Source organism: Malaclemys terrapin, chromosome 7, assembly GCF_027887155.1.
Source record: "Malaclemys terrapin pileata isolate rMalTer1 chromosome 7, rMalTer1.hap1, whole genome shotgun sequence".
Classification (NCBI taxonomy): Eukaryota; Metazoa; Chordata; order Testudines; family Emydidae; genus Malaclemys; species Malaclemys terrapin.
This window is the reverse complement of record NC_071511.1, coordinates 115,190,464-115,216,572: the sequence shown is the minus strand read 5'-3', so window position 1 is coordinate 115,216,572 and position 26,109 is coordinate 115,190,464. Positions and strand designations below refer to the sequence as shown.

The 26,109-nt window shown below is 42.1% G+C and overlaps 1 protein-coding gene across 9 annotated transcripts in view; it reads left to right on the top strand.

Annotated features, from left to right (window-relative positions):
- ATRNL1 (attractin like 1) overlaps nt 1-26,109 on the top strand; it is a 991,165-nt gene that overhangs the window by 152,980 nt on the left and 812,076 nt on the right. For all 9 annotated transcript variants that reach the window (XR_008445623.1, XM_054034053.1, XM_054034052.1 and 6 more), the window contains 2 exons: nt 3,480-3,735; nt 25,366-25,549. Coding sequence is in view for 8 of the 9 variants with exons in the window: in XM_054034053.1 (XP_053890028.1) it covers nt 3,480-3,735; nt 25,366-25,549 (440 nt within the window). In the remaining variant the exon portion in view is untranslated. The remainder of the gene's footprint in view (nt 1-3,479; nt 3,736-25,365; nt 25,550-26,109) is intronic.

Below are 26,109 nucleotides of genomic sequence, written 5' to 3'. Positions count from 1 at the left end.
AAAAGGGGCCTATGTCCTGTTCTGGACTTGCGACGACGCAACAAGTGTCTCAAGGAGTTGAAGTTTTGCATAACGTCCCAGGCTTTCATTATTCCCTCACTGGATCTGGGAGACTGGTATGCCGCTCTCGACATGAAAAATGCTTATTTCCATATCTCTATCTTCCAAAGGCACAGTCTCTCCATTTTATGGGTCGGCGCCATTTCCAGTTCTTGGTGCTCCCCTTTGGCCTCTCCTCAGCCCTGCGGGTCTTTACAAAATGCATTGCCCATGTAGCCACTTACCTGAGGCGAGGGGTCCAGGTCTATCCTTATCTCGATGATTGGCTCATCAAGGGCAGATCGTGGGATCACGTGCAGAGCAGCCTCGATCCGCTGCGGTCCATATGCTGCGACCTGGGCCTGTTATTGAATGAAAAGAAATCGACCCTTGTACCAGTGCAATGCATATTGGGGTGGTTCTCGATTCCATGTGGGCCAGGGCATTCCTTTTGGAGACCTGTTTCTGAGCCATGTTAGATGTAATCTCCCAGGTGAGGGGCCACCCGCTCACAACTGTCTGCACTTGCCTAAGGCTGCTTGGCCACATGACTACTTGTACTTGTCTGTCATGCCCGGCATCGCCTCCAGCCACTGCAGGTGTGGTTGGTGTCGGTCTACATCCCCAACAGGCAATACCTGGACCTGGCGTGGTGGCTGGACCCCGCATCGGTGTTGCAGGGAGTCCCCTTCACGGCCCTGTTGTGGACTCTGGTGTCCGATGCCTTGGAGCTAGGCTGGGGAGCCCATCTGGGTGAGCTCAGTACACAGGGCCGCTGGTTGGGAGTCGACTGCTCCTTCCACATAAATGTCAGGGAGCTCAGGGCGGTTCACCTGGCCTGCCTGGCTTTTCGGTCCCAGTTACAAGGCAAAGTGGTTCAAGTCCTGACGGACAACACCACCATGAAGCTTTCTATCAACAAGCAGGGCGGAGCCAGGTCATCAGCCCTCTGCCAAGAAGCCCTCAGACTATGAGACTTTTGTGTGCAGCATGCCATTAATCTCATGGCAGCACTCCTCCCTGAAACCAGGAACGTATTGGCAGATCACCTCAGCAGAACCGTCTCATCTCGACATGAGTGGTCTCTCCATCCCGATGTCCAACAGGTCCTACTGGAGAGTAAAAAGTCCTCCACTAGAGCAACCTACCTGGCCAAATGGAAACTATTCACATGCTGGGTCTCGGCCCAAGACATTAGGCCTGAGTTGGCCTCACTGCAGCTGATCCTGGACTACTGTATACATCTCAAGCTTCAGAGTTTGTCCCTTTCGTCAATTAAGGTCCACTTGGCTGCTATGTCAGCCTTTCACCTTCCATTCCAGGGCAGATCAGTCTTCATTCATAACATGACGGTCTGGTTCTTAAAAGGTCTGGAGCAGCTCTACCCTTAATTCCAGGATCCAGTCCCTCCGTGGGGCCTGAATCTGGTACTCGCACAGCTCATGAAAGCTCCCTTCAAGCCCTTGGTGTCCTGTTCCCTTCTTCTGCTCTCCTGGAAGGTGTCATTCCTGGTGGCGATAACTTCTGCCCAAAGGGTCTCTGAGATTAAGGTGCTTACATCGGAGCCGCCCTATATGGTGTTCTTCAAGGACAAGGTCCTGTTGCAGCCACATCCGGCTTTCCTGCCCAAGGTGGTTTGGCAATTTCACACAAGCCAGCACATATTCTTGCCAGTCTTCTGCACAAAGCCTGATAAGTCTGAGGAGGAATGTAGGTTGCACTCCCTGGATGTCAGGAGAGCGCTAGCCTTCTACATCGAGAGGACCAAGCCATTTCATAAGTTGACACAGTTGTTTGTTGCGGTGGCAGATAGAGAGAATTTCATCTTGGATCACAGCCTGCATCCGATTCTATCATCAGGCAAAGGTGCCTTCACCAGCGATTGTAACCGTCCACTCAACTAGAGCACAAGCCTCATCAGCAGCGTTCCTGGCCCATGTGCCAATTTCAGATATCTGCAGGGCTGACATTTGGTCTCCATACATATGTTCGCGTCTCACTATGAGCTTACACAGCAAGCCCGAGACAATGCTCCGTGTTACAAGCCATACATCTATGAACTCTAGGGATACTGCTTGTGAGTTACCTAGAATGGAATTAACATGAGCAAGCACTCAAAGAAGAAAAAAAGGTTACCTACCTTTCATAACTGTTGTTCTTAGAGATGTGTTGCTCAAGTCCATTTCATTACCTGCCCTCCTACCCCTCTGTCGGAGTTTTTTTTTTTTTTTAAAGCTTTTCTTTCCTTTGCTGTTTTACTCTGAGTTGTAAATCAGTCTCCATGGGAATAATATGTAATTTTGAAAACCTGATTTTGTAGTATCTTGATAGGAAATCCTGACCACAAATGTTACAGAAATCCTTTTTTTTTTTCTTATTGGGTTATAAATGTTTATTGATTAGACCTAAATTCAGTTTAATTATTACTGTTCACAAACTCTCTAACTGTGGTTGGTTTGAGCTGTGTATGTTGTGTTCTGAATAAATAATATAACAACTTGTAGTGAAAAATTGAAATGTTAATATATGGTATTTGCAAATAAAGGCTAATGATCTGTAATACATACTTTCATTACACAAAGGTTTTTAAAGATTTGTACTTACATTCTGAATTTGTCTCTGATATGAAGATATTTACTTTGCATCTGTAAAAATGTATGTCTCAAAAAAAAATCATTAGCTTAGCATTGAAGTAGCTCAAGTCAGAAAGATCACCAGTTAAACCAGCATTAACTTCCCCAACAACCTCAACTCAGATCTGACTCTCCAGTGAGCATCTGACTAGCATGCCAAAAGATAGTGGGGTGGCTGCAGTAGTGCAGGCAGTGGCAGTAGTGGCATAGGCTACCTGTCCCAAGTACAAACCTGCCTGAACCCCAGGGTTACGTACACAGGGCGGCTAACCTGTACTTCTGCTGCCACTGCCTGTGCTATTGCAGGTACACTACTATTTTTAGCATGCTAGCTCAGATGAGAATTAGCCATGAGTATGTCCATGGGAACTATGAATCAACCCCCCAGGTTGTAGTGTAGCTATAGCCTTAAATTATGCTGCAGGGGATAGGAGAGAAAGTTGAAATCTCTGTACACATTTCAAAAAAGTCACTTAAAAATCTTTCAGAACTCTGACGAGAGAGCTTTAATGAGTGTGAACAGTGCCTAGATCTTTAAAATTTGTCCTTGAAATATCCATATTTGAAATTGATTTTTGTCTTATTTTTTCACTTTATTAGGGTTCGTTCTGGTGAAATATTCTTTTTAACATCATTTTTGCTTTAGCTCAAGGGGCTGTGTTTGGAAGCAGGGCTGATATTTAGCTGATGAACATAGTCTGTTTTTAAGTATTTATAAGAGGTTGTTCACTTACGTTTTTTTATATGGTGTAGTAATAATGCAGTTTGGATGTGATCTTCTTTAACTTTTTTCTCTAATTTTAATAGGAAGACATCTACATGTATGGAGGCAAAATTGAAACAAATAATGGGAATGTCACTGATGAGCTGTGGATATTCAGCATAAACAGTCAAACATGGAGTACCAAAATTCCTGCAATACTTGTACATGGCCAACAGTATGCTGTGGAGGGTCACTCAGCGCATATAGTAGAGTTGGACAGCAGAGATGTTGTCATGATCATCATTTTTGGATACTCTGCAGTGTATGGTTACACAAGCAGTGTGCAAGAGTACTATATCAGTGAGTTCTTTTAAATACTTTCTTTTTGCCCTATATTGATGCTTCGTTTCTTGATTTTTAACCGATCATGAACTTGTTAGGTTTAGAAGAATAAAATATATTTGGCAAGCTCAAAAAACTCTTGTGCTGTTCTTCTTTAATTTTTGATCTAAGTAGCTCCTTTTTTCTTTTAACGTATGTAAAATCAGTTGTTGTTTTTTAAAATTGGTCGAGTTTGGTTCCTATTTTGGGAATATTGGAGTAGATTGGGTGTGATCACAGTCATGGTTGGGGTACTCAAAGTAAGGCAAGGGTAAGAACCAACAATTTTACATATATTGAGTTATGATGGTGTTTAAGGTTTGTCAACCTTTTCTCTGACATAAGTTTATTGAAAAGAAGGTTTAATAAATAGCACGGTATACAGTAATCACCTTAATAATGTTGAAATTTTTGCCCTTGCAAGAATTAATGTTACTGTAGTATTTCCCATTCTTAATTTCAACATTTAATAATTATTCTGATTACAATTGCATTGTAAGAAATATTAGAGTATAATGGCAACTACCATAGAAAATAAAATCAGTCACAACTTCTATAAATCACTACAACTTCTGTTGTTGTTTCACTAAATCTAGCTATGCTTCTGGATTATTTTATATTTTAGACACCGATAAACTTGTTCCCTTCTAAGTGTAAACAAATATAAGATAAGATAATGGTAAATAACTTAATATTTCATTTTATAGACTTCACACAACATTTTCTTTTAATAGTTAGAATACCATATTAAAATGGCCCTTATGATAATCTTTAAGAATAAAGCTAATTAATATGCACATTAATTATTTAATGAAAACAGGAATGTGAAGAATCTTGCTTCACATTCTTCCTTCCTTGTTTTCTATGGTACTCAACTGAGTCCCTAACAATTCTTTTAACAAGACAGTGGTTACTAGATTGAGTGTGTTAAGAACTTTTACCAGCAGCTTCAGACATGGAAAGTTTCGAAGTGGTATTTTTGTACTGGGACAATTTCTTTGAATTTTGTCTCATTTTACACACTATATGTGTGAGAGAGAGAGACACTGAGTATATAACTGCATAAATTTATGTAAGCTGTTTTGGGTAGGGAATAAGTCTTCTGTTGTGCTTGGCCAATTTGAAATACTTCACCAGTTTTCAGCTGATCACAAGAAGCATAGTTTTAGTTTAATAATGCATAGTTAATGCAGGACTTCAGTTTTGGCTTCATCTAGCACTAAGGTGTCACATGCTTCACTTCAAGCACTGAACTAGTCTTTTTACTTCAGTGGGATTGCTCACATGCTTAAAGTTTAAGCATGAGCATAACTGTTTTGCTTAATTGTGGCTTCTATGCATGAAGCCTCTCAACCTGTCTATATTACAGTGACAGAATGCTTCCACTATATTCCTGGCATGATTTCTGAGGACCATATTGACATCTTTTCTAGCAATATCGAATATGTCTAGAAGGGAATGAGAATGGGTGGAAGACTACCACAATATAGTCTATCCATGTTGATATTTCTGATGCAGCTGCTTAAGACTATCCTAAAATTACAGTCTCTATCTTCCAAGCTAGGTGTTCCTCTACATTTCTTTGAATTTGAATCAGGGATGCTTACTAGATCATCACAAGACAAGGCTAGTCAATTTTAATTGCCTCCTAAATCTTGACTATTTGTTTGCATAAAATAGTAATAATCACTAGTTACTCTATAACACTGAATTATAGAAGGCAAAGTCCATTGAAAAAACTTCCAAGAATGAATGCCTTTTATTGAAGACCTGTTTTAAGAAAAACACAAAGTAAAATAAGAAACATAAATCATGATAATTACTGTAGTTTTCTGCATGATCATTAATGTTTAACAGTACCTTGAATATAGTATATCAATTCTAAGTATTAAGGTCAGAGAAGAAGTACCAAACTCCATGTTTTGAAAATCTTACAGTAACTATGATGTGTTGTTGTTTGGTTTGATTATGAAGTGGTGGTAGTGGTAGTAGTGAGGACCTCTTGCCTCAGTTAGCAATGTAAATGAAAATTTCAGTGTTTATTGGATAGTTTATTGTTGGCATTAGAGCTAAAATTCATGACTTCTTTCCATTTTACAGCTTCTTTACTATGTTAGGGCTATATTTTTAGAGGATTAATAAAACAGAATACTATCTACAATTAAGCAAGTTTTTTTTTTAAAAAAACCTTGAATCCATGGTTATAAACTCTGAGTGGGGGAGAAATATATTTTGCACTGCTGGCAGTTATCATGGTTCAAAATTAATCTCAATTTAGTAAGTTTCCTTTCAGAGATATTAGCTTCTCTGCCAATTATAGAAAATATTAATGAGAAAGTGGGTGTTTTCATAGAAAATATATTCCATTATTGAATTAAAAAATAATGTAGATTTGTAGCAATATAAGGACTTCATATAAAAACCCATTGACAGGAATGAGACTACTTGTCTGAGGAAGGGTTATTCACACAAGCAGTGGTTTTTAGGATCTGCCCTGTATGCTGTAATTGTTCAGTTTCAGCAGATAGCTCTCGTGTTTTGTTTCACCTTAGTACCTCTTATTTTTGTCCCCCACCAATAGTTAATGAATTCTGTGGCAATTTCCCCCCAATTCCTTGGCAATTTCAATATTTATCTCTAGCTTTGCAGCATTGAAATGATTTTTAACCATGAAATTTCAGATGGTGGTTTGCACTAAGCATGACTTGCTTTTTGGAACTCAGAAGGTATGGCAAGTGATAGATGTATTTATGTAGAACCCTCTAATGTCCTGTTCAGAAAGGAAATTGGTTACAAAGAAAGGCTTCTGACCTTGTAAAAAGAAAATATAATATATCTTTTCCTCTCTCTGCCTATTTCCAATATTCAGACTACTCTAGAATTTGACATTGTGCTGCTTTCACTGATGGGCGGATGCCGTGGTATTGAAACAATTTTTATAATGGGGGTGTTGAAGGCGGAAACTGTGTAATTGGTTATCACTACTTCAAGCCAGGGAGTGCGGCAGCACCCCTAGTTCCAGCACCTATGGGTGGATGCTATATTCTCTTCAGACACTGGCTCTTGGTGGTTTTAACATAAACTCTTTTCCAACCACTTGCCACACTCACACTGAAATAAATAGGTCTGATATAAAATTTACCTCACTTAGACCATCTTCAGTTAAATTCTTAGTGACCTAATTTCTATCCCTCTAGATCTTTCTATAAATTGTAGTAATCAGATGTGGGATTCTGGTATACATATCCATTTTAGAACTAAGGCCCTGACTTCTGTAGGCTTTGGATCAGGAACCATTCAAAAGACTAGTTACTGACTTTAGCATGTGCTTCTTAATTCGTGTGATCTGGGGACTCCCTTGACTTCTTATATGAGCACTGTACTGTGCAACTGTTGATCACAAATCAGGTTGATATAAAGTGTGCATGCACTCTCACTCTTTCTCAGAAAAACACACCAATCCTCCCCCCTGCTTGAGTTCCCTCCTTAGGATCAGGGGTGCGCACAAGAGGGAGCGGCAAGCAGGGGAAGCCCCCGCAATAATCGGCTGGGGCACAAAACTCCTCCGACCCTGGGGTCACGGCAGAGACTGAGCTCCTCGAGGGTTTTGGTGGGGGCACAGAAAGTGCACTTCCAAAAGCAGTCAAATTTTAATTCCTGCACCCAGCCCTGCGTAGGATAAGGTAAAATTAGCTATACCTGAGAAAAAAGTAATTTCTGTTCAAATAGAATAAATTGTGTGTTTAAAAATCATGACGTTTTGTGCACTCAGATTTTCATTGTGTGAATATGTAATATTGTGTGAATATCCACTCTTTGCTCTGGAGGTGATGTGATTGCCTTTGGACTCATTGCAGGAGCAAAGGAGCTTCCTTTTGCCCTTTCTTGCTATTCTTAGAGTTATGGCTTTTTGGGAACCTATAAATCTCAGGAGGGGAGTTTTGTATGGATGGTTTTACTAACTTGCACCATAAAGCTTTTCTGGGCTAGTCCACAGGGAAATTTATTTCGCTTTAGGTTAGTGATACCTCATAAACTTTCTAAGAATCTCAATGTGAGTCTCAAGGTGAATATAATCTTCGTGTTTTGCTTTAGCTGAAGTTTTAAAAAGCTCTTTATGTCTAAGGAAATTTCGAATAAGTCTCTTCTGGAGTTATTTAAAAATGACAGAGATTTGTTTGGACTGATAACAGATTGCCTTTTGCTTTTTAGATGGAAGTGATTTTTCTTCAAAAAAGAAGACTTTAACAAACTCAGAGAACTGGTAGGTAAGGCCCCGTTGGGAGGAAAATCTAAGGGATAAAGAAGTTCAGGACAGCTGGCAGTTTGTCAAGAGGACAATACCAAAGACACAACTGCAAACTATCCTGATGCGAAGAAAAGATAGGAAGAATAGTAAGAGTCCAATATGGCTCAATCAGGTGCTCTTTAATGACCTGAAAATCAAAAAGGAATCCTATAAAAAGTGGAAACATGGGCAAATTGCTAAGGAAGAGTGCAAAAAAAAAAAAAAAGCACAAACATGTAGGGCAAAATCAGAAAGGCTAAGGCAAAAAATGAGTTACACATAGCAAGGGACATAAAGGCAATAAGAAGAGGTTCTTTAAATATATTAGGAGCAAGAGAATGACAAAGGAAGGTAGTGTAGGTTCTCTGTTTGGCTTGGAAGGAGAGATAATGGACGACACAATGGATGCTGAGGTATTTGAAACCTATTTTCCTTAAGTCTTCACTGAAAAGGTTAATGGTGACCAGATATCCAACACAATTAATATTAACAAGGGGGAAGGAACACAAACCAAAATAAGGAAAAAACAGGTTGAAGAATATTTAGAAAAGTTAAAAGTACTCAAGTTTGGAGTCTTAGTAGTTAGATAATTTATAAGTACTCAAGTCTGAAATTCATTCTAGGGTACTTAAAGAGCTAGCTGAAGCAATCTCATAACCATCAGCAATTGTCTTTGAGAACTCCTGGAGGATGGGTGAGGTGCCAGAGGACTGCAAAAGGGCAAACATAGTACCTATCTTAAAAAGGGGTAATGAAGAGGACCCAGGAAACTGAAGTTAGACTGACTGATCAACAATACCCGAAAGATACTCGAACAAATTATTAAACAATTTGTGAGTACCTAGAGGATAATAGGGTGATATGTAATTGCCAACATGGTTTGTCACAATTTGTTGAAAGAATAGTTATTAATGGTTCACTGTCAATCTGGGAGGGTGAATCTAATGAATAGTTGAGTGGAGAGTATACTTATAATATTTGAAGATGACACCAAACTGGAAGGGGTTGCTAGCACTTTGGAGGACAGGTTTACTTAAATACTCAATGGGAGTATTGTATGTAACATACAGGAGGTAATTGTCCTGGTCTACTTGGCACTTGTGAGGTGTCCAATTCTGGGCATATACTCTAGGAAAGATGTGGACAACTATCCTCAGTTCCTTCTCTACCGCCTCGGCCCCATACGTAACACTAGCATCTCCACCTTGAGCATATTTGGCCTTTCTCTTTCCTTCTGTGAAGTTAGTTTAGTTTAGTGTTGTTGTTAGCATAATTAGTTAATTTAGGTGACAGGGCTATTTTTCTCTCTCTTTTTTCCCCTGGGAGTTTGTCTTCTCCTGGTGGGGTATGCCTGGTTCCCCAGGCAGCAAATGTTGCCTCTCCTGCCAAGAGGCTATACCAGTGAGCAACAGACACTCCAAGTGTGTCTGTTGAGTGGGAGAGTCCCATATCTCCCAAGAGTGCTCCCTTTGTTTAACCCCTAAAACCAGGGCTAGGAAGAACAGGGATCTATAGCTTGGACTGTTGGCAATGGAACATTCCACTCTTTGAGCTAGGTCTGGAGAGAGCCCTCCCCTCCCCCCCCGTACATCTGTCCCCAGGTGGACCCAGCATCCCATGTAACTCAGGACATGCTTCCCATAAGAAGGGTAAACATTTGGAACACTCTGGGAAGACTCCTGAAAAAGAGGAGGTAGGACTCTTTACTGAGCCAGCTCCAGAAAAGAACAGGTTGCATCTTTGGTCTGCAAAGGTATTCCTTTGGTATGGGTGGGCCTGCAAATCCCAGAGCTCCAAGGAGAGAAAACATGGCTACTGTAGGGCATCTGTACCCTCCAGTAGTAAGGGCAAGCACGAGGTACCATCTAGCTTGGCCCTGTCATTGACAATGAAGCATTCTGCTCCGCCATTGTGCAGTCATGCGCCTTAACTCAGTCATTGGTACCAATGCAAGTAACTTATCTAGGAGTGCCTGTACAAGCGGTACCCATGAGCAAACATCAGTCCAAGAAGGCCTGTGGAATGCTCAGCTTTACTGGTACCATCCGCTCCAGCCACAACGACTTCAGCTGCGGTGTCTTTATTGGGATCTTTTCCGGTACATAAGAGGTCCAGTACTTGAGGGATCTCTGTCTTGAATGAACCAGAGTCCCCATTGCTGTACGTACCAAGCATCTCATGGTATTGGGGTCCTGGTCTCTGAGTGACCACTCCCTGTCACAAGTCTCTCCTCCATCCTCATTGGCTGCTCCACGTACTTCTGGAGAGGGGAGGGGAAGAAGAAGAGCATTCCTGGTCACTTTCCTGGCTTTCTGTTGGGGTCAGGGCCGGCTTTAGGCCAATTCCACCAATTCCCCCAAATTGGGCCCCGCGCCTAAGAGGGCCCCGCGCCCAGTGGCAGGGCTGCCGGGGTGGGGGCAAGTGGCCGAGAATCCCTTCCCTGGCTAGAGGCTCCTTTTTAATTTTTACTCACCCTGCAGCGCTCCGGGTCTTCGGCAACACTTCAGCAGCAGGTCCTTCACTCGCTCTGGGTCTTCGGCAGCACTTCGGCAGCAGGTCCTTCAGTGCCACCAAAGACCCGGAGCGAGTGAAGGACAAACTGCCGAAGACTACGAGTGCCGCCCGGTGAGTACAAGCCCCAGATGTTTTTTTTACGTGTTTTTTTCTTTTTTCAGTCATCCTTGCCGGGGCCCCGTCAAAACTGTTCGAATTGGGCCCCGCACTTCCTAAAGCCGGCTGTGGTTGGGGTTTCTCCTATATACTTTTATTTGGCAATTGCCCCTCATGCAGGAAGGACTTCATGGCACATCAAACATGATAGAACTAAGCCTGTATGCTACACTTCTCTCGTGGACCTCCTCAATGGCCATTTTGGGACTCCTGGGCTGCCTATTGGCAGCTGTTTTAATAAATCACTGGTACCATCTATGTGGGAGACTGGGATCCCACATCCTCCCTGTATTTGAGAAGTTGGAAGCTAGGGCGGATGAAGAAGTCACCCCTGAAACTCTAATATTGTTATCGCTGGATGAGGTGCTCATGCTTACTCCTCCTTTCATTGTTGATGACTGCCTACAGTTCCACGACTTCGTTAGATAGGTAGCAGACACTCTGCAGATTCCATTGGAGTAAGTCAGAGACCAGCTGCACAGGCTGTTTGACATTTTGCTGTCAGCAACACCCTCCAGAGTGGTGCTACCTATTAATGAGGCTCTGTTGGATCTGGCTAAAATGGAAAGGCAGATACCAGCCACTATTCCTCCAATGTGCAGAAGGGCTGACAAGAAGTGTGATGTGTCCCAGCAGGACTCTGACTTTTCGTTTTTCCCTCCCCACCAATTCCCTCATGGTAGATTTTGTGAGTGAGTGGGGTAAACCACACTTTTTAGGGGCTACCCCCGATGAAAAGCACCAAAAATGAGTGGACCTCCTTGGACAAAAGTTTTACTTGTCAGCAGCCTTGCCATTTCAGATTGCGAATTATCAGGCAGCCATGGCTAATTATAACTTTACTAATTGCAGCAGGCTGGCAGCTTTTATTGAACATCTGCCACAGGACTTCAGGGAACAATTCCAATCTATTGTTGTTGAGGGTCAGCTATTGGCCAGAACAGCTCTTCATGCATCCTCAGATATTGCTGCCAGGTCCATCTCTATGGTGGTAGTTAAACTCAGGGCATAACTGAGAGAGGTCCAAAATACAATAGAGGACCTCTCTTTTGGTCACAGACCCTTCTTGTAGACTATGAATGACTCCCTGCACTCACTTAAGGACTCCAGGGCCATCCTATGTTCCTTGGGCATTTATACACCTACAAGCAAGAAGCATTTCAGGAGAGCACAGACTGCCCAGTAATTGTGCCCTGCTCAATTCTTAGGGTACAAAAGACCCCCATAATCCCCAGAAAGAGACACAGCTTTTGGAAGATGAGGGTCGCCCAGCCGCCCTCTGCGACCATACAGGCATAATCTAAACAGCAGTTTTGATGGGTTGGCCAACGGTTCGAATGCTCCTGTTCCTCTGATTTTACAGTTGCACCTTTAGCCCACCTCCTTCCCTTGGGGGACCACATTGTCTATTTCCACCAGACTTGAAAGTGAATCACCAGGGACCAATGAGTATTGGAGGTCATAACTTCAGGTTACACCATCGAGTCTTTGAGACTCTCTCCCTTCCCACCGCCCCTTTCCTGTCCCTCTTAAAGGACCCCTCTCATGAGTTTCTACTAAGGCAAGTGGTGGACTTTCTCCTCTGACTAGGAGTGATAGAACTGGTTCCTTCCCTTTATGGGGCAAAGGATTCTACTGAAAAAGGATGGAGGTTGGAGGACAATCTTAGATCTAAGACAACCAAACAAGTTTATGAAGCCCCCAAAATTCAGGATGGTAACTCTCATAACTATAATTCCTGCTCTAGAGGAAAGGGATTGGTTTTTGTCCCTTGTCCTCCAAGATGCCTACTTCCATATAGCCAATCACCTGGGAAATACCTATGATTTGCTGTAGGCCAAGATCATTTCCAGGTCAGAGTGCTTCTCTTCAGTCTCTCTTTGGCTTCAAGGGTGTTCTCGAAGTTCTCTAGCGGTAGTGGCCACTTGCTTTCTACAGGAAGTGATTGTCCTCTTCCTGTACCTCAACAACTGGTTTCTCAAAGGATGCTTTTTCGAGGCAGTGTTGTCTTCCATTCAGAAGGCTTTTGCTCTGTTCCAAGAGTTGGTCCTAAGCTAATAGTAAAGAAATCTATGTTAGTACCGGTGCAGGGAATTCAGTTCATAGTGTGTACTTGGACTTGAGGGCATGTCGACACTTACCTCTGAGCGATTGATCCAGCGGGAGTTGATTTATTGTGTCTAGTGAAGATGCAATAAATCGACTGCCGAATGCTCTTCTGTCGACTCTGAAACTCCATCAGAACGAGAAGCATAGGCAGAGTTGACGGGGAGCATCAGCAGTTGACCCTACCGCAGTGAAGACACCGTGGTAAGTAGCTCTAAGTACATCGACTTCAGATACGCTATTTTTGTAGCTGACGTTGCGTAACTTAGACTTAGCTCGCCACCCCCCCCCCAGTGTAGACGAGGCCTTAGTGACAGCCAGAGTGTACCTCCCTTTAGATGGATTTGTGAAACTCTCAGGACTGGTTAAGTTGCTTCAGGGAAGGTCTAGGACATCAAGAAGGAACTGTCTTTTCAGCTCCTTGGTCATATGGCAGCATGTACCTTTGTTACCAATCATGCAAATTTACACTGTTGCTGTTTCCAAGGTTGGTTGAGAACTGCCTATTATCCTACCAGAGATGCCTTGGCAGTCCTCTTGCATGTAAAGAACTCCCTGAATTGGTGTAAAGAGCGACTGCACATCAGTGCAGGTGTTCCTTTCTGCCGCCCAACCTTGTCAGTAAGTCTAACTAATGTATCCCATGTTTATACCCTCACAGTTCAGGACAGATGGATGACCTATAAGACAAGTCTCCACATCAACCTATTGGAGCTCAGGATTGTCAGGAATGCTTGGCTCCATTTTCTCCCATTGATCAGGGGAAGAGTGATGAGGCTCATGATGGACAACATGCCCTGCATGTTTTACATGAACAAGCAGAGAGGAGCAAGATCCCCCTCCTGATGTACTGAAGCGATAAAGCTCTAGAACTGACTCATAGTGAATCTCATCCAAATTTCAGAGCCTACCTTCCAGGAATCCAGAACACTGCTGCGGATGCCCTCAGCAGACACTTCTCCCATGACTCCAAATGGGAGCTGGATACTCAGGTCCTCCAGGACATATTCCAGAGATGGGGTTGGCAAGAAATTGATCTTTTCACCCATAGGGATACATATCTGGAAGAATTACAGTTATTGCACAGGATAAGTAACAGTTCCTTCCCCTGCTCCCTTTGATTGAGCAACAGTCCTAGTTTCCAGAACATTTATGAAGTATATTTTTATTGTAATGCAATGAGAATTAAACATCAGGCATCCTCATGGAAAATTATTCTTCTAATATTTGGGGGAGTTGTCTGTGACTTCACCTGCTTTTCTGTGTTTTGCTGACTGAATGTGAAGCATCTTTGGGTATGATTTTACTTAATGAGCATAAGCATTTAACCATGCTATAGACTGGATCAGTCTTCTGGAAATGAGAGTAGTAGAGCTGGATCTGGAATGCCTGATTCTATTTGATGAGGATGATCAGGATAGGGGCAGTAATTAACCTTGACCATGTGTTTAGTACCTGGCATACTTAATTATCTTAAGTTACTGTAGTGAGTTATCTATGCACTTGGCAAAAAAAAATTTTCTGCTGTCTGGAACTCTTTGGAAAACTGTCAAAAGTTTTGACAGAAGACATCAAGTTCTTTGTTAAGATTCAAATTACAAGAGGACACTACGGGCAAGCCCTGACTACGGGAGTGATGTCCTTATTGGGTTTTGGCACTGAAAACTTCTCTAACTAAAATTCCTAACTGTCCATTCAGTTCGTAAGATTTAAATACAAGGAATAAAAACTCTTTTCTCTTCCTCTATTTTTCAGAGAGCTCATACAGTATTTAGACAGAGTTTACTCAGACAATTTACCATGCAAAATATTATTTGAATAAGACAAATAAGAATACTAAAAGTAGAATCAAAGTGTAACTCATTGGGTCAACAGTACCATATATGTTTTCCCAGAGAAATATTTACTTTTTCCCCCGAGAGGCTTAAACAGGTCTGTGACATGATAGGCAAGTGAAGAGGATTGAGGGGTAGGATTTTCAGCATATCTACTCCTATTTTTATCTAAATTGTACAAAGTGTATTTATTTACTGGTAAGTATTATGTAGCTTGCACGTAAAATTTGAAGTCATTGGTATAGATTTCTGAGGCATGCTCGTAGACACAGTCCTTAATAGTTAAGAGATATCCAGCAGTTGGTTTGGGGTGTGGTGTGATACCAGTTATATTGTATTTTCATTAAAAGGGTATACGCCCTAAATTTCAACACTAGCTAAGAGCAAAAGAACAATGCAACGTAGTCTACTAGCTATGTTCATATATTACAATTCACCAAAGATGGATAAGAATAAAGCTGCTGTCATCCATCCCATGGAAATTGATTTTATTGTGTCTGTCTTTTGCACAAAAGATTTAACTTGCTTAAGAAGGTAGTATCTGAAAAGTGTGTGCTGAAATTTGGATTTCAACTATAGTGGCCATAAAGTGATGTAGTTTGCCACCAAGCAGACAACAATATTTTGTTTTTCTTCTATAAGGTCAGTCTGCCTACCTGTGTTAGGTGAGATAGAGGAGAAAAATGGACTCTAATGTGGCCTTTAAGTTAAGTTGGAGCCAGTATATGCCATTATTTGGTAACTGTGGCAAAATAACCTATATCATAGCAGCCACTGTGGCTTATAAATTTGCAAACCTCTGCTCTACATAGGGGAAAACTTTCCACACCTGTATACTTTAGACTGCGATTTTCAAAAGAGTGTAAGGGAGTTAAGTGTCCAACTCCCATTGCCTTTTGTAGGCCCTTTTCAAAACACCCATAGGCTCTTTTGAAAACCCAGCCTTAACGTTTAAGGCAGGGGTTCTCAAACTGGGGGTCGGAACCCCTCAGGGGGTTGTGAGGTTATTACATGGGGGGGGGGGAGTCGCAAGCTGTCAGCTTTGCCTCCAGCATTTATAATGGTGTTAAATATATAAAAAAGTATTTTTAATTTATTGGGGGGAGGGGTCGCACTCAGAGGCTTGCTATGTGAAAGGGGTCACCAGTACAAAAGTTTGAGAACCACTGATTTAAGGCTTCTCCAGCAAGTGTTTCCTTCCTCCATGCTGCTGAGGTGGCCTATTAAATCATCAGCAGAGTTCAGGTAGTCTTAGAACCAGGAAGACAAGAAAAAAAATTAGATATGGCCCTGGAATGAGTCTAAGTTGAAATATAATACTTTTGATGGCTGAAAATTGGCCCCTCTCTCATCCTGACTCCATTTTTGACATAGTGAGTGTCAGTGAGCTTGCATACTTTTTAAATACATGAATGGAGCTGAATTGAAAGTGTAGTTTTGACAAGACATTGCAGACTAAATGCAGGACTAAATGTTGTGCCATTGACCTAAGGTACAACCACAGGCAAATTACTTAACCTCTCTGCTTCATTTATCCTATTTGTAATAGTGATGAAAACTTGGTAAAACACTTTGAGGCTGAGGGATTAAAAAGCAATCTTTTTTTGCCTTCGTGTTGTCCCATTAGGGTCGGTGGCTCTTGTTCTTTGTCTCCAAGCATTCTTATCCAGTGTGTCTTCTATGCTGACACCAACTTCCTGCATGTCCTCCTTCACCATCTTGAACCACCTATTTTTAGGTCTTCATCGTGATTCTTTGTCCTATGGCTTCTAGCTCTTGTTCTGTCTGGCCAACGTATTCTAGCTGTGGCAGTCTCGCACCTATCCATCTCTGTCGATACTCCCTCATCTTTTCTGGAGCACCCACATAAAAAAATTAGTGGGTGCTTAGCACCCACTGGCAGCCATCCCCCTCACCCCCAGTGCCTCCCACCCACCGGTGGTCCTGTGGCATGTAGGAGGCACTGGGGTACAGGGGGAAGAGGTGGGGAGGGGATGGATCGGAGGCGGGAATAGTGGGAGGGCCTTGGGGAAGGGGTGGAGTAGGTGCGGGTCCTGGGGCTGAGCAGGGTTTGAGCACCCCCAAGGAAAGGAAAAAGCAGACGCCTGTGATGGGGGCAACCTGCATATGGCTCCTGCCATTTCATTGTGTAGCCTATCAACTCCTGTCTTAGCCAGCATCCACCTGAGCATTCTAATTGTGGTACTGTGAAGTAGTGGTGGTTCTCTCTTCCTCATTGGCCAGCATTCCAATACATACATCATGGCTCGCGTAATCATCATCTTATACACTTTGTTCTTTAGTTTATTTGGCATATTCTTATCACCGAGAATTCCTGTCACCTCCCTCCATTTATACCAAGCACTCTTCGTGTGGCTCCTAACATCCGCATCCACATTCTTATCGAAGCTCAACACTGAACTGAGGTATTTAAGTTGTTGCACAAATGTTAACTGTAGGCCATCTAGTTTTACTGGCTTCTCATGCTTCCTATCAGTGAAGTATTGCATATATTCTGTCTTGTCAGTTGGTCATAAGCCATTTTCTTCTAATGCAGCCTTCCATAATTCTAGGTCCATTTCCAATTTATATTTATCTTCATGGCATAATTTAATGTCATTGGCAAAAAGCATGTTCTTCCCTAATCTCCTGTGCCAAGATGTCCATTACAGTCCAAATAGCAATGGGCTTAAGGGTGATCCTTGATTTAGACCTACCCCCACAGTGAATGACTCACTGAAGCTGCTGCATCTTACTACCATTGTGCTACCCTCGTACATAATATTCTGAACAAATGTCTCCAGCAGATTGCCGGACTGCAGGCACCACCATAACAACTCTGTAGAAACTCCATCATAAGCCTTTTCTAAACCCAGAAACACTAAATGTAATTCCGTGCATTTCTCTCTGTACTTCTCCTGCAGTATTTGGGCTGCAAACACCGCATCCATTGTTGCTCTTCCTGGCATAAACCCAAATTGGTCGTCGCTTACTTGATGTTCCAGCTCTATCCAAAGTCTTCTTTCCAACCATTTCATCATGTGACTCACTGAATATTACCACATTCTAGCAATCTCCTTTATTTTTGAAGATAGGGACCAGTGTGCTCTTCCTCTGCTTGTTGGGTATTTTTCCAGTAGATAAAATTAAGTTGAAAAAGTTCATCACCACCATACCCTCATGGCCTAATACTCTAAATACCTCATTTGGTACCATGTACCTCTGCCTTCCCATATTTCATCATTTTTAGTGCTATCTGAGTCTCCACCATGGTGATAGATCTTGTGTGTTTATTGCTTGTGCATACTTCCCTCAAGTGTTTCTTTGCATTCTTTTCATTGAACAGTTTCTCATAAAATCACTGTTACTTCCTAATGAGTTCAATGTCTTCCATTTTCTTCTTTGACACACTTCATTGCTACCAAGTCCTCTATGCTTCTTTGCCTAATCTTGTCTAATCTACATTTTGTTTTTCCCTTTCTTTCTTTAGTAGTCCTGCGTATAAAGTTTTAAATGCGTGCCTCTGAACTTCCACAACTGTTCTTTTTGCTGTTTTCTTTAAAGCTTGTATTCCTCATAACTTCTGCACCATTTTTATTTTCTGCCATTGCTTAAATCTTTCCTCTTTCTTTACTGCTCCTGCACATTGCTGGACCATCATGTCTTCTTGCCATGAAATTTATCTCCTTTTGTTTGGCAAGAGGCTTCCTTTGCACTTTCTGTAAAGTTGGATGTTTTTCACCAAATCTCATTGGTATCATCGTAGTTGGTTTGGTCATTGTGCAGTGGCTGCAGTACCTCATCCTTAAATCTCAGGACATGGCTACACTTGTGAGTTAGAGCGCATTAAAGCAGCCCAGTGCGCTCTAACTCACAACCCGTCCACGCTTGCAAGGCACATAGAGCATTCTGGCTAGAGTGATCCTGGTACTCCACCTCGGCGAGTGGAACAATGTTTGATGCGCCCCGGCTGGAACGCCGCAGCACCAGTGTGGACGCCATGGTCTGTTAATGCGCTCTGATTGGCCTCCAGAAGTGTCCCACAATGCCTGTTCTAGCCACTCTGGTCATCAGTTTGAACTCTACTGCCCTGCCCTCAGGTGACCAACCATCAGACCCGCCCTTTAAATTCTCAGGGAATTTTGAAAATCCCCTTCCTGTTTGCTCATTCAGGTGTGGAGTGCTCTCAGCGAATCTTTCCAGGTGACTATGCCTCCACACGCCAGGGGATCCCGAGTATGGAGCAATGTCAAGGTGCTGAACCTCATCAGTGTTTGGGGGGAGGAAGCTGTCCAGTTGCAGCTGCGCTCCAGCTGTAGGAATTAAGATACCTTCAGGCAGATATCAAGGGACATGATGGAAAGGGGCCATCACTGGGACGCTCTGCAGTACAGGGTTAAAGTGAAGGAGCTGTGGAATGCCTACTGCAACGCCCGCGAGGCAAACAGGTGCTCCGGTGCTGCTCCTGCGACCTGCCATTTTTACAAAATGCTGGACACGATACTTGGGGGTGATCCACCTCCACTCCGAGTACCACCATGAACACTTCAGAGCCCAGTCCAACAAGGCAGGAGGAGAAGCAAAGTGGGAGCGAGGGTGCTGAGGAGGAGGAAGACACTCCGGCATCCCTAGATGCATGAAGCCAGGACCTATTCTCAAGCCAGGAGCAAGGTAGCCAGTTGCAGCGGCCAGTGGTTGGGGAAGGACAAACACCAGAGGAGGTTCCCGGTAAGTGGCTTTTATTTTGGGAAGGAAGTTATTCGGTGTGGGCTCTTGGGGCAAGGAGGGTTAGGGTTGCATGCATGCCTAGATACGGAATAGGGCATTGATGTACTCTCTCACATCGCGGTAATCAGCCTCAGTGATCTCTTCAAAGGTCTCAGCGAGAACTTGGGCAATGCGCTTGCGCAGGTTTCTTGGGAGAGCTGCTGTGGTCCTTGTCCCAGTCAGGCTAATGTGTCTACGCCACTGTGCTGTGAAGGGCAGTGGGACCATTGCTGCACACAGGCAAGCTGCATATGGGCCAGGGTGGAAGCTGCATTAGAAGACCCTCCCTTGCTTCCCAGGTCACCCTCAGCAGTGAGATATCTTCCAGGACGAACTCCTGTGGAAAATGTGGGGACAGTGTTCAGTATAGGGGCCCCCTGCAGCTGTTGGTTCTCCCGAAGACACAGAAACCGAAAGGACAGTACAGCCATGAAAGAATCAGTCCCCCCTGACCCTGTGCTTACTCACCATTTTGTGGCTCCCGTGGGTTATGTGCGCTCACTTTGGGACGGGCAAATTATGCTATTGTGTAGACTGCGTGCCCTCCTTAAGTACAGGGGAATCATTGCTCTGTCTGGTGTGAACAATGCCGCCTCTGTTAATGTTGCATTTTGCCTTTACAGATGCAACCTTGAGCCGTCTGTGTTTTCACCAGCCGAGAGGCTGCAAAGAATCAGGAAGAGGCCACTTAGAAGCAAAGAGGACATGCTGCATGAAGTCATGAAGCACTCACTCCCTTAATGAAAATCGAAAAGTGCAGGAGTGGTGGGAGAGTGAAAGGAGGGTCTGCCAGCAAAATGCGGATCGCCGGCACCAAAGCACGGAGTAGCTGATAAGCATCATGGAGCACCAAGCGGACTTGATCCAGGCACTTGTAGCCATGCAGGCGGAGCACTACCGCGCCTGCACCCCCCTGCAGCCCTTGTCCCGAAACTCTTTCCCTTGTGGCCCCATGTCACCTCCAACCCACTTTCCCCAACATCCGGGTTCTTATCGCCACCAGCTGCCTCCAACAGCTGTAGTTTCACCACCCAGCCCTGAAAACTACGACCCTTACCCATTGCACTCAACCCCCATCACCATGCAGTATAGCCATCCTGAAGTGCAGCACAGCACTCCAGACAGGAAGGCTGAGTATGGTAACAGAACATATGCAAATCTGTGATTGTATCATTCCCCACTCCACCCCGTTGGTTTTTCTGTTTCCCAAGCAGTTGTGTTTCTTTTCAATAAATGGATTCTTTTCTTTGAAAACATTCTTTATTATTGCATAAAGTAAAAGATACCTTAACCCAGGAAAGCAATAGGCACTGCAAGTCAGTGTATCATACGTAGCAAACACAGATTCCTACTAACATTGGAACCACTGCACTTCACTCCCATCTTGTATTCCTCCTCCTACTCAATCATATAGCCAACCTGCGGCATGTATGTGCATATAACATTAAATATATGTTCTCTGCTCAGTGCTATTCTAACTTTCATGAGCCACTATTCCTTTGGATGTCTGCTACCTTATTCTTTAATATTTCTGCTATGATTATTTTTACCCCATTCCTCCTTGCTACTGAACCATCATACATTATCTTGTAACCATCCCTGATGTTTGTGGATTTCAACCCCTTCCATTTTGGTTCTTGTATACAATGTACATTCTTCTTCTCTTCAGAGTCTCAACTACTGCTCTTGATTTTCCTGACATTGTTCCCACATACAGGGGATCCAAATGTAGTTCTTGGGCTTGCATCTTTTGCTGCATTCACCCAGAATGCGGTAGCCTTTTCCTACTTTCCATAGCTATCAAGTGAAGTGGTCACGTGTTTCTTCCGGAGGATGCCGTAGTATTGTACTGATATACTCCCTAAAAACCCAGACCCAGAGAAGCACAACTTTTACAAACTGGCTGGCTTGACCTGATGTTCTTGGTTTGAAATGTGATGTGGAAAGTGGATTTGAACATGACTTTGCTTTTACATTACATTTGCTATTAACAGACTTATCCTTTTGTGAATTTCAGCAGCTGAACTGTTGAGCCATATTGTCAATTAAATAACTAACAAGCAATGGTTGCAAATTCAGATGGATTAGTTTAATAGTCTCTCTTTATTAGCTTCTGAAGCTAATTGTCCATTTGTATCTAGCACACTTCATGAGAAGTTATTGTGTCTACTGACCTATAAATATGTTCTGTCCTTTCTGCATTGTGGGCTTATAACAAAAATACCAAATAATATAATATGACCTATGTTTCAGAACAATAATCAAGCCAACAGTTGTTGAATTTAAAACAAAAAATGAGTTAAGGTCTGCAGTAAAGTGATTAAATTCACTGTAGCAATCTGAATATTAAGCTAGTCCTGATGACTTAGCAGTTGTATTTTATTACTCATATATAAAAAGTTGTTTTATTTGATTAGTAGTTTTTTTGGTGATAATTTTATCACTGCGCAGTACAGCAAAATGTGGTGTTCAAATCTTAGTACTTTTATTAAAATTTAGTTGTGGCAGGTAATCTGAAATGATCAGTGGAAAAAGAATGTTAGCCAAGTTATAGGTGTGGAACTATATTTTTCTAGGAAAAAGTTTTAAAGTGTCTGCTTTCTAAAACAAGGTAACAGACACACTATCAAAGAGACCTTGGTAACTGGGGGAAGGAGCCAAAGGACAATTTTGATAAAATAGGCTTAATTTGAAAGAAAAATTATTATTATAATTATTCTGAAAATAACTGTATATTGTGACAAATGTATTTGAAATGGATATGAAATATATGTACATTTTCCCCTCTACAGTTACACTGCATTATATGACTTTAAAATCAGGGTTGTTGCCAGATTTTGTTTAATTGGGTTTATTGTATTACTACCCTATGGTATTACTTTTTTATCTGAATATGCAAGTATAATAAACATTGTTGGACTGTTGCAATAAATGTTACCTTCTTGTTTTCGTTATAAGGATACTGTTAACTTGAAGTCCTGAAGTTGACTAATTTAAAAACAAACAAACTATACTTCTGATAGAATACTGCCTAGACATCAATTCATCCGAGCACAAAAAGTATGTACTTAAGTTTAAGCATGTGCTGAAGTCCCATTGACTTCAATAGGATGATTTATTCTTGAAGTTAATGATGTGCTTAATTTATTTACTGAGTAGGGATGGATTTACTCACATTCTTTAATTTAAGTACATACTTAGGTGCCTGACTGAATCGATGGCTTAAATAAAGTGCACAGAATTATATTTTCTTTAGATACCAAGAAGATATTTATCAGGGTCTTATTAAAAAATAAGGCAGAGCAACAGCACTCAATATATTCAGTCTTCTGTTGTTCTTCTATTTTGTGCACATGCCTGCATACCATCTCCTCAGTTTGTTTGCTGTTGATACTGGTAAACATAGATTTGGAGAGCCAGGAAAAGAGCATGCAGCTGAGCCTTCCCTGAAGGGTGAAATAAATTGTCATCATGTTAGTACATGAGACAGGAAGCTCAACTGGCCATCAACAAAGCAGTGGAAATGGTGTTACACAGAATAGAGGGGGAGGTCCCAGATGACTGGAAAAAGGCTAATGTAGTGCCCATCTTTAAAAAAGGGAAGAAGGAGGATCCAGGGAACTACAGGCCAGTCAGCCTCACCTCAGTCCCTGGAAAAATCATGGAGCAGGTCCTCAAGGAATCAATTATGAAACAGAGGAGAGGAAAGTGATCAGGAACAGTCAGCATGGATTCACCAAGGGGAAGTCGTGCCTGACTAACCTAATTGCCTTCTATGACGAGATAACTGGCTCTGTGGATGAGGGGAAAGCAGTGGACGTGTTATTCCTTGACTTTAGCAAAGCTTTTGATACGGTCTCCCACAGTATTCTTGCCGCCAAGTTAAAGAAGTATGGGCTGGATGAATGGACTGTAAGGTGGATAGAAAGCTGGCTAGATCGTCAGGCTCAACGGGTAGTGATCAATGGCTCCATGTCTAGTTGGCAGCCGGTTTCAAGCGGAGTGCCCCAAGGGTCGGTCCTAGGGCCGATTTTGTTTAATATCTTTATTAATGATCTGGAGGATGGTGTGGACTGCACTCTCAGCAAGTTTGCAGATGACATTAAACTAGGAGGCGTGGTAGATACACTAGAGGGTAGGGATTGGATACAGAGGGACCTAGACAAATTAGAGGATTGGGCCGAAAAAAACCTGATGAGGTTCAACAAGGACAAGTGCAGAGTCCTGCACTTAGGACGGAAGAATCCCATGCACTGCTACACACTAGGGACCGAATGGCTAGGTAGCAGTTCTGCAGAAAAGGACCTAGGGGTCACAGTGGACGAGAAGCTGAATATGAGTCTTGCTCTTGTTGCCAAGAAGGCTAACAGCATTTTGGGCTGTATAAGTAGGGGCATTGCCAGCAACTCGAGGAACATGATCGTTCCCCTTTATTCGACATTGGTGAGGCCTCATCTAGAATACTGTGTCCAGTTTTGGGCCCCACACTACAAGAAGGATGTGGAAAAATTGGAAAGAGTCCAGCGGAGGGCAACAAAAATGATTAGGGGTCTGGAGAACATGACTTATGAGGAGAGGCTGAGGGAACTGGGATTGTTTAGTCTCCAGAAGAGAAGAATGAGGGGGGATTTGATAGCAGCCTTCAACTACCTGAAGGGGAGTTCCAAAGAGGATGGAGCTCGGCTGTTCTCAGTGGTGGCAGATGACAGAACAAGGAGCAATGGTCTCAAGTTGCAGTGGGGGAGGTCCAGGTTGGATATTAGGAAACACTATTTCACTAGGAGGGTGGTGAAGCACTGGAATGCGTTACCTCGGGAGGTGGTGGAATCTCCTTCCTTGGAGGTTTTTAAGGCCCCGCTTGACAAAGCCCTGGCTGGGATGATTTAGTTGGGAATTGGTCCTGCTTTGAGCAGGGGGTTAGACTAGATGACCTCTTGAGGTCCCTTCCAACCCTGATATTCTATGATTCTATGAAATGCACAGAGTAAACAAATTGGGGGGGACTTCTTTTTGTTGCCGGCTTCTTTCACTTTTAATAATTGTAGGTGTTACTTATAAATATAGTGAATAACTATATTCAGTTAAAAAAATTAGATATACAGGTTGATGGGGTTCCTTTAAATATAAATTGTAGTTTTATCTGGTTGTTATGTAGCAAATTTACCCCAAAAATAACATTGTAGAATATTGAAGGTTTTCATAGGGTGAATTGGGTGATGACAGTAAGAGTGTTTCAAATTTTGAGGAAAGGAAGTAGAATATGTAGCATTGTTGGGAATTACCAGACAGTGGTATTGCCAGTTGGCTTTCTATTTATCAGAATGTATAGGAATTAGATCTTAGAGGAATGCTTATTATGAGTTGTGATCCAGTTCTTTTTAGAAGCTCATTCTATCACCAATAAAAGGCTGTAATAATTGCTATAATTTCTCTGCCTAAATTTATGTTTGACCAACAGTTAATCTTAGACGCAGCTGCTGCTTACAAGTTATAGCCACACAAGCAAACAAAACATTACATGATGCCAAATGTATTACTGTGCATGTGTGTGTATTGTAAACTGGTGAAGGGCAATAAAGATTACTTTTATTTTATGCAAAAGTTATTTTTCAGTTGGGAAAGTATGTGCCTAGCCTTCAGATTATGACATTATAAAAATTAAATATCTATCTATCTATCTATCTATCTATTATTTCTTGCTTGTATTATAGATTTAAATGTTTTATGTTTACATAGGGGTATTTTTAATATGAGCCAAGCCAATTTAAAAACTTGGAAAAACATGCACAATATATCCAACACTTCTACATGATTTCAAAGATATAAACTGTTAGTCCCCGATTTTACGATTGATTTCTTTGGGTGTTAAGTAAGCACTTATCCCAGGAGTAGGTCCTTGAAAGATTAGAGTATTATTTTATCTCTCTCATATGTCTCTTCCAGGATCAAATTCATGGCTTGTACCAGAAACAAAAGGAGCAATTGTGCAAGGTGGATATGGTCATACTAGTGTCTATGATGAAATGACAAAATCCATTTATGTTCATGGTGGATACAAAGCATTACCTGGCAATAAATATGGATTGGTGGATGACCTTTATAGATATGAAGTTAATACGAGGACATGGTAAGTAGAATTAAGACAATTGTTGTTAGTGTATATACAATAGTGAGATATTTACAATAACTTCTTTATTCATGTTTGTATTTATGTTGTAATGATTTTATAATTTTCAATGCTGGAATTTTCAGAAAGAAAATAGAGGGATAATTTTCCATCGAAACTGAAGATTTAGCAGACAAAACGTATTGTGTGCTGGCAGGTTAATTTTAGAATATTTAGTATATTAATTTTAGGCTTTAAAAGGTCTGGTCATTTTAAAAAACATCCAGAAGTTTGAATTTTATGGAAACTGTGTCAGCCTCCTTTTGGAACCTGTGGAGATCCTACCAAATTCTCATTCCTCAGCAGGCTCTCCGTACTGCTAGTTGCCTTGTTGGATCAAGGCCCAGAGATCTAGAACTCCTGTCTAATTAGACTGTAAGCTCTTTGGGGCAAGGACTATGTCTGCACATGCACACCTTTATGTGTCTACAGTGTTCAGCATGCAGGGGCCTTGGTGTTGATTAAGGCTGGGCATGGCAGAATTTCATTTTGATTTTTTTTTTTCTAATTTCAACAATTAA